The sequence below is a fragment of the Oryzias melastigma genome, linkage group LG7 (assembly GCF_002922805.2).
Source record: "Oryzias melastigma strain HK-1 linkage group LG7, ASM292280v2, whole genome shotgun sequence".
Lineage (NCBI taxonomy): Eukaryota > Metazoa > Chordata > Actinopteri > Beloniformes > Adrianichthyidae > Oryzias > Oryzias melastigma.
Genome location: NC_050518.1, coordinates 33,161,900 through 33,173,540, shown reverse-complemented (window position 1 = coordinate 33,173,540; position 11,641 = coordinate 33,161,900). Strand labels below are relative to the sequence as shown.

Here is an 11,641-nt window from a genome sequence, read left to right as displayed (position 1 = left end):
AAACAAGCCCGACCCTATTCAGCAGACACACTTGAATTATCGTGTGATTTTATGATGACTCACACGCCCTGCTTGGCCATCATTGGTTGCAAATGATCACGCTACACCGCTTGTCCAGTCAGCACTGCAGGGAATTTAGTGCGCGCTCAGCAGTCAACGTGTGACTATCGTTGTGGTACGTCGTGTGGTTTCTTTAATATTTTGTTCATAATATGTCGACCAAAAGAAGAAAGTGGTCGGATGAATATGTACAACATGGATTGTCATGTATCACAGAACGTGATGGGAGTCAGCGTCCTATCTGCATGATTTGTAACGCCAAGTTGAGCAACTCTAGTCTCGCACCGGGAATACTAAAGGAACACTTCTTGAAGCTGCATGGAGACAGAGAATACAAAAACACAGCACTTGCTGAATTCAAGGTGAAGAAAGCCAGATTCGATGAAAGGGCTACTCTGCCTGCTCTTGGATTTGTCCCTGTTAACAAACCGATCCTCACAGCATCATACGAAGTTGCTTACCTGATCGCAAAGCAGAGCAAGCCACACACCATTGGTGAAACACTCGTGAAACCAGCTGCGTTAAAGATGGCGAATCTGATACTTGGAACAGCGGCCGAAGGTAAATTATCCCAAATTCCCCTTTCAAATGACACAGTCAGTGACAGAATAGAAGACATGAGTAAAGACATCTTGGCTCAAGTAGTCGCAGATCTGATTTCAAGTCCTGCAAAATTTAGCCGTCAACTCGACGAGACCACAGACGTTTCTGATCTAAGCCAGCTTGCTGTTTTTGTGCGCTATGTGAAAGACGACATGATAAAAGAAGAGTTTTTATTTTGTAAGCTTCTTACAACAACAACGAAGGCAGCCGATGTAAAGAAGCTTGTTGATGACTTCTTCAGAGACAACAGTCTTTCATGGGATATGGTTTCTGCAGTTTGTACAGACGGAGCTCCAGTCATGCTGGGAAAAAAGTCTGGTTTTGGTGCGCTAGTAAAGGCCGATGCACCACACATCATTGTGACGCATTGTATTCTGCACAGACATGCGTTGGCAACAAAAACCTTGCCTCCAAAAATGGCAGAAGTATTAAAAACTGCGGTGGAATGCGTGAACTATGTCCGAAAAAGTGCTCTGAGGCACCGCATCTTCAGTGAGCTGTGTAAAGAAATGGGCTCTGAATTCGAGGTACTTCTGCTCCATTCTAATATTCGGTGGTTATCCCGGGGACAGGTGCTGAATCGTGTTTTTGCCTTGCGTGCGGAATTGGCCCTGTTTTTGCAAGAACACCAACACTGTCATGCAGATCACTTCAAAAATCCTGAGTTTATTCTCATTTTAGCGTACATGGCAGATATATTCGCAGCACTCAATCATCTCAATCAGCAGATGCAGGGTGGTGGAGTCAGTATCATGGAAGCAGAAGAACACCGACAGCTTTTCAGAAAAAGCTACCATTGTGGAAAGGGCGAACAGAGAATAATAACTTTGCAAACTTCCCGCTTCTGGACGACTGTGTAAGTAAGATCGAAGATGTGTCTGGAATCGGAGATATATCTGTATCCATGGAACTGAAGCAAACAATTACCACACACTTGGATGCGCTTGCAACGTCCCTCGAAGGATATTTCCCTACAAGACAGTCATACCCAGCATGGGTGAGACAGCCATTCACGTTTGCTGTTGAGACCGCAGATGTCAATGATGAATCTCTCGACGAAATCATTGAAATTCAGCAGAGCCAGATTCAACAGCAACTCTTCAGAACAACAACGCTCTCAACGTTTTGGTGTCGACAAACTAACAAGTATCCAGTTATTTCCAAGAAAGCCCTGGATTTTTTGATACCATTTGTTACGACATATCTTTGTGAGCAATCCTTTTCGAGGTTGCTGGACATAAAAACAAAGAAAAGGAACAGACTTTGCTGTGAAAATGACATGAGAGTGGCCCTCGCCAAGGTGAAACCACGCATATCTGAACTGGTCTCTCAAAGGCAGCAGCAGAAGTCACACTGATTTGCAGGTATGTAATTTGTTGTGAGTTTATCCATTTTGTTGGTTTTGAACAAGGTGATGTTCATGCATGTCTCATTTTGTGTACCAGTAAAAAACGTGTTTCTAGATTAAAAAAAAAAAAATTCGCCAAAGAGGGGTTCGGTGAATGCGCATATGAAACTGGTGGGGTTCGGTACGTCCAACAAGGTTAAGAACCACTGATCTAGAGTCACTGTTACGGCTGAGATCAACCATCAGAACGGTGAGTGAAAGAATAAAAAAAGATGATTTTCTTGAATCCAGCAGATTAAAGGCCGACTGTGTTTGATAACATATTAATAAAGCTTTCCTGGTAGTTTCTCTGTTGGATGTAAATGTTGAAAATCATCTCAATAGTTCTGAAGACTTTATCAGCATCATTTGATGGATGGAGTCACTGTTTTTCTATGTCTTCTGTTTCAATCACACTCCAATCATTGGTTATTTAGTAAAGATCTCCAGCCATAATAGTAGAAAGCTGTCTCCATGGTAACAGATGGAGCTCTGCAGACTGATTGTAGCTGAACATTGTTAGAAACTGATGCAAATGTCAGATATTTATCGTCTAGATTGAATATTTTATTGTGTTTGTCACAGATCCAAACACTACAAACACACAAGAACCAGATCAGAACCCAGATCCTGCTTTATCCTTAGAAACCAAACCTGATCCAGGTGAGTAAACTTGGTATTACAATAGTTTACAATAAAAATAGATTAAGGACACAGGAAAATAATTCAAGTTGAACTTTGTACTAATGATAAAGTTGGTACTTTAAAGTTCTTTTTTTGGTCCTGAGTCAATATTTGGAGAAAATGTTTTTCCTTGAAGGAAATTGTTCTTGGATGAAATTTACTATAAAAAGCTGGAGTTTGGAGCGCTGCAGACTGATTTTAGCTGAACGATGTTAGAAACTGATGTAAACTTGTGATTTTATATTCAGCTGTCATATTTTACTGTGTTTATCACAGAGACGAACACCACAAACAGACCAGAACCAGATGAGAGCCCAGATCCTGCTCCATCCTCAGAAACCAGACCTGATCCAGGTGAGTGAACCTGATAAACTTCTGCGTCTGGTGAGTTTGAGGCAGAAAACAGGAAGTTGTCAATGTCCAGTCGCTCCACGTCACTACAATGAGTCAGTGTGTGGACGGACGACGATCAGTCAAACCACAGCGGCAGAACACAACGTCCTGGCTGCAAAAGGGGTGGAGCTAGAAACCATGGTAAAGAGTGATGTCTAAAAGATGGTAAAGACAGCAGCACCTGTGCATGTTTCTAAAGGATGTGTCACACAGCTGTTGCGTATGATTTTAAACGAATTAAAATTGGTCAAACGAGAACATGTGTGAAAAGGTGACATTAGTGGTAGTTTTATGAATATTTTCACAGATGTATCACAAATAAAGCACAGTAGACGGCAGGAAAAGTACTAAGGAAATATGCATAGACCACATAAGTGACCCACGGTCAGTACCACGGTCAGTACTATGGTCAGTACTATGGTCAATACTATGGTCAGTACCATGGTCATTACTATGGTCAGTACTACAGTCAGTACCACAGTCAGTACTATAGTCTGTACTACAGTCAGTACCATTATCAGTACCACAGTCAGTACCACGGTCAGTACTACGGTCAGTACTATGGTCAGTACAACGGTCAGTACTATGGTCAGTACCATGATCAGTACCATGATCAGTACCATGGTCAGCACTACAGTCAGTACCATAGTCAGTACCATAGTCAGTACCACGGTCAGCACCATAGTCAGTACCACAGTCAGTACTATGGTCAGTACTACGGTCAGTACCATGGTCAGTACCATAGTCAGTACCATGGTCAGCACAGTGGACATCACCTCGCAGTGCTTTGTTTCAACCAGTCAGATTCTCCTTCCCAAACCATTTCTAAATCAGTTGCTAGATGCTAGCCGAGGCAGCTCGCGAGGGGGGACTTGTAGCTCATAGCTGGACTTGTAGACGTGTATCCGCCCCCAGTATACTCTGACCCCTCCCACATCCTGCCCTCTGTGCAGCACTAGACACCCTCTCACGAAAGACCTGACCCCTCGGGTAACTCACGATACGAATCACGATACATGACTCATGATACCGCTAGTATCTCAACATGCAAACTTTACAATACTCAATATATTAACTTGATAATCTATGATAATCTATTTTTAAAACAAACATTTATTGTTAATTTCTTAAGAAAATTTTTTGAACAATTTCAAACAGTATGTTAATATAACTCCCTATTTAACATTAAAAATAAAATGATCAATAAATATGAATGTCTCTTTACAGTAATTCTAGAGAATTACTCTTAAAACCTCAACAAGTAGAATTTTCATGGTAGGGCCCCTTTAAGAAATAAAAAGTAGAGAATTAAATAAAATAGTTCAAAAACTCCCTTTGTGATGATTGTGTTGTGGTTTTGTTCCAGAGGAAACAAGACCGAATCAAGAATCTAGAGTCACTGTTACGGCTGAGATCAACCATCAGAACGGTGAGTGAAAGGATCAAAAAAGAGGATTTTCTTCAATCCAGCAGATTAAATGTCAACTGTGTTTGATAACTTATATCAATAAAGCTTTTCTGGTAGTTTCTCTGCTGGATTTTAATGTTGAAAATCATGTCATTAGTTTTGAAGACTTTATCAGTAAAACCATCATCTGATGAGTGGAGTCACTGTTTAAGATTTTGTGTGTCTGGTGTCGTATTTTGGTTGAACTGATGTAATAATGAATTCTATCAAAAACACTACAGTCATTGATCATTTTGTTGAGATCTTGAGCTTTAATAGTAGAAAGCTGTCTCCATGGTAACAGTTGGAGTTTGAAGTGTTGAACAATGTGAGAAATTTTTGTTCAAATTTCACATTTTCTTGTGTTTATCACAGAGTCAAACCCTCAAGAACCGGATTTGGAACCAGCTACTACTCCATCTATAGGAACCACACATGAGCCAAGTAAGAAAACGTGTTATAACAGCAAGAAAAGAGAATATTAAGACACATCTGTTTAGAAATACATTAATAATCTATATTTATGTTTTGAAAATCTTTATATTAATCTGATCCAGTTCATATACTGTAAAATGTATTAGTGAAATTATAATGAGATTTTAATATCATACAGTGTTATTCTCAAACAGAGAAGCTCCAACAATTGTTCTGCTTCTCCTGGAGGGCGTTTCAGTTCGACCACTAGGTGGCGACTGTGCTACAACATTACATTTTATTCCAGAAGAATAAGAAAGAATGAGCACAAAATATGTTTTAGAACACAAAGGGTTACTTTAAAATAAAATATACAAAAAAATGTGTGTTTAGGTCGACTAAGGGTTAGCATTAGCCGTCCTATGGGAAATCCCATTAAATGTTAGCATCAAGCTAGCAGACTTTAGCTTTTTGCTTTAAATTGATTTATACTTTTGTGGATCGATTATTGATCTATTAAGCTTAATTTCACAATAACTGAAATTATTGTGTATTAGTTGATATTAATAATTCTGAAAAATAAACATTTATTCTGCCATTTCTTTGTTCTGAAAGACACTAAAACTGATGAAGATCCTGAGAATCTGAACAAAGATCCATCTGAAGAGGTCAATCATGAAACTGGTGAGGATCTTGAAACCAGCCTGAGTTCTGTTCTGGTTCCTGTCCGTCTGAATCCTTTCAGCTGAGAATGATCCTCCAGAGACAGAGCGAGCTGAAGCCTCCTCTGGTTCTCCTGATGGAGGCGTCTCCACCTCTGAGCCTTCCTGCGAACAATAACTGTGACTGAACACTAATAAGAACTACTGAAAATGTCTGTTATATTTTAGTCCAGGTGTAGATTTAAATATTATTTATTTATTCATTTTCTTAGATTTGTGCCAGCATGTGGAAGATGAGCCTCAGGTATAAAATGAAGAGTATTTGTTCAGTAAAGTAGATTTTTTACTACTTTAACCACATTTTTAAGAGTGTAATCACTGTAAAAATGTTTTACCGCCAAAGACAACAAAGATGTTTTCTCTTCATGATGTTTTTCTACTAACTACTAGCCTGAAACGAGTGTTTCCATAGATTTATTTGTACTAGACGTGTTTCTGACTCCAGTGTGAACACAGCATCAGTGTTTGTTGTGTCATCGTCAGAAGTTTCTCCTCAGACTCAGATCTCTTTTGGTGCTAACAAGAGTATCCCAAGAAACTGGAATTATCACAGGAGGAACACAAAACTGTATTTTTTGTATTCGATTTTGGGCTTTTTCACGTTTTAATACAGTGAAACACTTTAAAACACTTGAAATGTGATTCTCTGAAACACTAGACGAGGAGAAAATGTCTTACTTTCATTTTTGTCTGATTTTCAAAAGCATAACAGACATATTGGGGTGTTGAGGTGTTACTAACATGGTAATAAACTTTATATGAACTCTTTTGGCTGTCTCTTGGTCAACATTTCCTCAAGAGAACACTATTGTCTTTGTTTTTTCATGTTTTTCTGATCTAGAAAAACAATTTGGGTTTTGCTTACTTTTGAAGGAAAAAAGAGATAATGAAAAAGTCAAAGGCTCTGTGTTGTTTTTAGAAGTTGGATTACTTTCAGTTGTTTTGGTTCATTAAAGTCCTTATCCACTCATCTTTTGATCAATTGTCAAAGAGTTCCTAGTGGTCTTTTCATTACGATTTATGTTTTTTCAGTCATTTTCTAGGACCTAGTTTCTGCAGGGCGGCAGTAGTTGCAGTATCATCAGAAAATCCCACAAGGATCTGTTTTAAAACACCAAAAATGACATTTTTATCGGAGTAGGTCTTTAAATTGTCTGGTGTGGCACTACAGCAGAGGAAGAGACACCCTGAACTGCTGACTGTACTAAAGTAAAGGAGTTTGGAAGAGACTGTAATAATACACACAGCCAGTGGTGCACTTTTTTCTAGGCCACGCTTTTCTTGAACCGTTGTTCTATCTTAGGTATGTTGAGAGTGGGGTCATCTGGACCCCACAAGACAGGGTGCTGAACTTTTTCAAGTGATTTTTGATTTTCACTGGTGTCCATGACAGACATGAAGTCCTGTCCACCTTCATCCTCATTTGTCATGGGATGGATAACACGTCAATGTAAGGCTGGGGTCATCTGGACCCACAAGGGTTAAATGCTGAAATGCGTGTGGTAATGCTGGGTTCGGGTCAGGACGCCCCAGACCTGTAGGAGGGGTTAGAGGAGAAACTGGTTGGACCTCACCAAGCAGAAGAAGGCGGGGCCAATGCACACTGGTCACAGCACTTCCTGAAACAAGAAAAGTCGTCCTGACGTCAGTCCTCCACACACTCAGACGAGTCTTTTCAATGGTCTTATGGTCTTATGGTCTTTTTTTAAAGGTAAGACTTCAATAAGTTGAATTCCTCCTAAAGAAAGAAAACACTATTGTTCATAAATAATGCAGTGATAATAATGTAAAATATGTTTAATTTACAATTTGACATCAAATTTATCAGTTAATTATGTAAATTAAACATTAAAAGAGTGTTGTGTTTTTTTGCAGTTTTTTCGTTGTTATTGTATGAACACTTAAAAAGTGTTGGTCTGATTTGGAAGAATTCCTAATCACAAAATTGTTCTCTGATTTTTTTTTTTAAATGTCTCGTTATACTTAAAATGACATGGTGTGTCCAAAAATGTCATCTCTATTTTTCAACCATTTATTACTTTTAGAAGATTCCTTCAAAAAAGGAAAATGATTTTGTCTCAAAGCTGTAAGCTCCAATATTGCTATGTAGCTAGCAGGAGCGATTCCAAACAAAGGCATGATGGGAAATGAAGGCTGGCAACCCACAACTCAGGTGAAGTTCTCACGAACTCCTGCTGGTCTGCAGAAACTGTTAGAAATGACAAAATCCTAATTCAAAGACACCTTGGAACACTGAACATAGAATAAAAGATGATTGCAGTGGGACTTTAAACCATCAATGTGCACGCACGCGGCGGGGTGGGAGTGCTTAATGACAAACACAGGGGGCGGAGCTTAGTTCAGGTGTTCCTGAATCAGGAAATGAAGACAAACTGAAAGTTTTCGTCCATCTTAGAGAGACGGAGGCTACTTCTTTCTTCTTCTTTTTCACGGTGAGTTTGTGTTTTATGTTGTCTTCTCCGTGACGATAGCAGCTACGTCTGTGTTCTCTCATCTGTGAGGAATAAAATCAGCAGAGGAAGAGCTCAGAGAGATAAAGGTCAGAGAGATGAACCTCAGTCAGAGGTTTTATGACACTGCTGGCTGTACATTTGATTTATTCTGTACATTTTAAATATTATTTTTTTTTTTTTTACTTTTTATTGACATTTTATTTTTTTTATTCTTTTATCATCACTCTTTTTAGTCATTTTTATTCTATTTACTCGGTAAAGTTAGAAAGATATTCACAGATTCACACTTCCGGGCTCAATAGCTCTTCAGAAAAACGCTCAAATATGACAGCAAGTATCTCAATCGTCTTGTATCAACACAGAGAGTCACCTACACAACTATTTCAAAAGAAAAAAGATTGTTTTTATCCGTTTAATTAGAATTGTTCTCTTCGGGCTGCAGATGGCGAGACGGCTGCTAAGGGACCGTCTACAAAGTATAAGCTTCCAGAGAAGGCCATTCTGTGAAAGTCAATAACCTCTCAGAAACAAATAAATATCGACTTTTATGTGAACTAGTGATAGAGATTCGTCACCATATTTGTGCTAAAAAAAATTTTGAAAAAAATCCTTTATTTTATTATTTTAATTTTAAGCATTTTCATAGATATGAAGCATGAACACTATGCTCAATAGCTCTAGGAATATTAAAGCTACTGTCACCAAACTTTCTGCACTGACTAATGATGAGCTTACGGGTCAACTACAGCAAAGATTATGGCAAAGATTTATTTTATTAATTTTTCAGATTTTTTTCTATGAAAATATGGATCATATTTGGTCTAAAATGCTTAATTGCTCTGAAGATATTAAAGTTAGAGTCACCAAACTTTCATATTTTCTTACCAAAATTCTTAAAGACTGAATAAAGTAGATTTCTGCCATAATCTTTGTTGTAGTAGAACAATGAGCTCATCATTAGTCAGTACAGAACGTTTGGTGACTCTAACTTTAATATCTTCAGAGCTATTAAGCATTTTATACCAAATATGATTTAAAAAAATGATGTAAAAAATTCTTAGAAAAAACTAAATAAAGTAAATTTCTGCCATAGATTTCACTCTGAGGTTATGTGCTTTGGACTTTTTCTTTGTTTAACGTTCGTTTTTCTTTATTTCACTGTTTTGATTGTAGCTTATGAATAAAAAGTTGCATATATGCGCATAAAATCACAACCAAAGTTTCATCTTCGTCACTTTTCCAGCTTCAGCCTGAATTAGACGCAGCCGTCTGAGGAGCGCGAGACAAACTTGAAAGGACCTGGTCGTATTTTCAAACAGATAAAAAGATCCAGCTGTTCACTTGTTAGGATGGTTATTTATTTTAAATACCGCTGAACGCGCTTCTCACGTACATCTGATCAGACTGTAACCTGGCCGCGCATGTAAAGAGACGAGCTGCGGCGCGCGCGAGGGGGACACGCGCCGTTCTGCAGCGGCGTCACCCAAATGCTCCTTTTATCTTGACAAAAAGGAATAAATGTAAGTAAATCCCAAAGGACCGCTGACAGAATCAAATGTTGGAATGGTTCTCCCTCAAAGGCTTCAACAATGACTTGTACTATTCTTTAGCGTTATTAAAGTAGAAGCTGTTTACATCCGCGGTCTCGTGGTCGAGGCGTGGAAAGAGATGGACGGTTGCAATAAACTCACTCCTGATTGGCGACAGTACTTCCTGTAGATTCCATGACTCATCTATGACTCAGACCAATCGCTGAAGACTGTTTGCAAATGGCGGTATCCGTTTCAGGAAGTGACTGTTTAAGCGGCGGCCTACTTTCGCGAGGAGAGGAGGTAATGCATTTCCAATGGGGGACCTCATGGCTCCAGAAGTCCACTATTATTACAGTCTATGGCTCACAGACATAACTTCTGTAAAAATGAATTAGCTTTAACATCGGAGCTTTAACTCCACTGTTTACATTCTTTTGACTATGATAACTCTTCAACATTTGACGTAATTAACAAAACTCCAGTTTATTCTGAAGAAACAGCCTCGCGCTGCTGAAAGGTGGATGTAATCAACATGAATCAACTGATTCTGCTGCAAAAACATTTTTTTAAAAATTTCATACAGACTCTCCACCAATATGTAATGCTTAGAACGTAAAATATATATAGATTATAGAATAGAATATAACTTTAAGGATAAAAAACTGTGGAGAACATTTTCAGGTTTTGCTGTTAAATGATCCAAAACAGCAGTGATTTATATCCTTTTTATGTTGTTTTACTGCTGAACCAGAAGATTGACAAAAAAGTTTAAAATGAGAAACATTTCTTTATGTCTGAATCTTTGTTTTTTAAATCAGTTTTGTTGATTCTGGTCTCATGTTCTAAATGAAGGCATAAATGATGATTAAATATGAATAATTCAAATTTTCATCCATCCAGTAAATAGACATACACACAGCAATAAACTTTATATTAAAAAGTAAGAATCGTGGTTGGATTCGTGAATCGAATCAGATCCCCACCTAAGCAATGATCAACAGCCCTAATTTTTATTGTGTCCACAATCCATTTTTTATCTTTGTTTTCTTTGTACCACATTGTTCTTATGTATTATCTTTATTTACTGTATTCAGAGTTTGATTGTTGGATGAGCTACCAGACAGAATTTCTCTCTGTAACGATTTATAAAGTATCTTCTATTCTATTCTATTCTATTCTATTCTATTCTATTCTTAAGTTTACTCCAGGAGAACCGGGTGGGTAGAGGGTGGGGGTGTTTATTTTTATTCAATGAAAACATAAAATGTTTTTCTTCAATTATAACAAATTTGTGTTAATGTTTGATTTACTATAACGACTAAATGAAAGGATCTTAACATTTTGATCTTAAAGATACAAAACATTAAAGAAATTATTCTTCTGACTTGCTATAAGTCAAAGTGTTTTAGAGAAATAAAAACTTTAACCTCTAAAATCAAAGAAAATCTACAGGAAAGTAATTTAATCCATGAAAGACATAATATTCATGCTTATTTTAAGTAAAACTTTTACAATTGATCTAATGTGATGGTCTTAATGTACAAGTCTCATCTCAGAGCTGAAATACTTTTTCTGCAGAGAACCAAACATTCAGACAGAAACCTGAGATTCTAACAGAACTTCTCAGCTTTACTGTCAGAACTTTTTCTGAGCTGCACAAGAACAATTTATGTGTTCCTCTGATGATGATCAGTCTCATCTACTGGAATTGCACGAGCTCTTTTCAGGAAATACCCCCCCCCCATCTGACAGGTTGAAGCTCCTCCCCTCCTCTAGCTGCTGTCAGGAGGTGTCAGGTTTCTTGTTGAACCTGTTCTCTCTCTTTAATTCAGGAAATCTCAGATTTTCTCAGTCTCTCTCTGTTCAGAGCTTTTTTCTCAGGTCTGCGCTCAGCAGCTTCATCAGTGATCCAGAGATCTCTAACC

At 38.0% G+C, this 11,641-nt stretch overlaps 2 protein-coding genes across 4 annotated transcripts in view; both read left to right on the top strand.

Moving 5' to 3' along the window:
- Nucleotides 1-89: 89 nt before the first annotated feature.
- LOC118599002 (protein ZBED8-like) overlaps nt 90-11,641 on the top strand; it is a 15,613-nt gene continuing 4,061 nt past the window's right edge. Inside the window, exons 1-6 of the mRNA XM_036213011.1 lie at nt 90-2,261; nt 2,636-2,713; nt 3,011-3,088; nt 4,494-4,556; nt 4,950-5,018; nt 5,604-5,672. Coding sequence (XP_036068904.1) covers nt 213-1,523 — 1,311 coding nt within the window. The 5' untranslated portion in view covers nt 90-212 and the 3' untranslated portion in view covers nt 1,524-2,261; nt 2,636-2,713; nt 3,011-3,088; ... (1 more) ...; nt 4,950-5,018; nt 5,604-5,672. The remainder of the gene's footprint in view (nt 2,262-2,635; nt 2,714-3,010; nt 3,089-4,493; nt 4,557-4,949; nt 5,019-5,603; nt 5,673-11,641) is intronic.
- LOC112140845 (protein NLRC3) overlaps nt 8,029-11,641 on the top strand; it is a gene marked incomplete at its 3' end in the record, with an annotated part of 9,699 nt that continues 6,086 nt past the window's right edge. For 2 of the 3 annotated variants that reach the window (XM_024263856.2, XM_024263855.2), the window contains 1 exon segment: nt 8,029-8,163. 3 annotated transcript variants of the gene reach the window in all.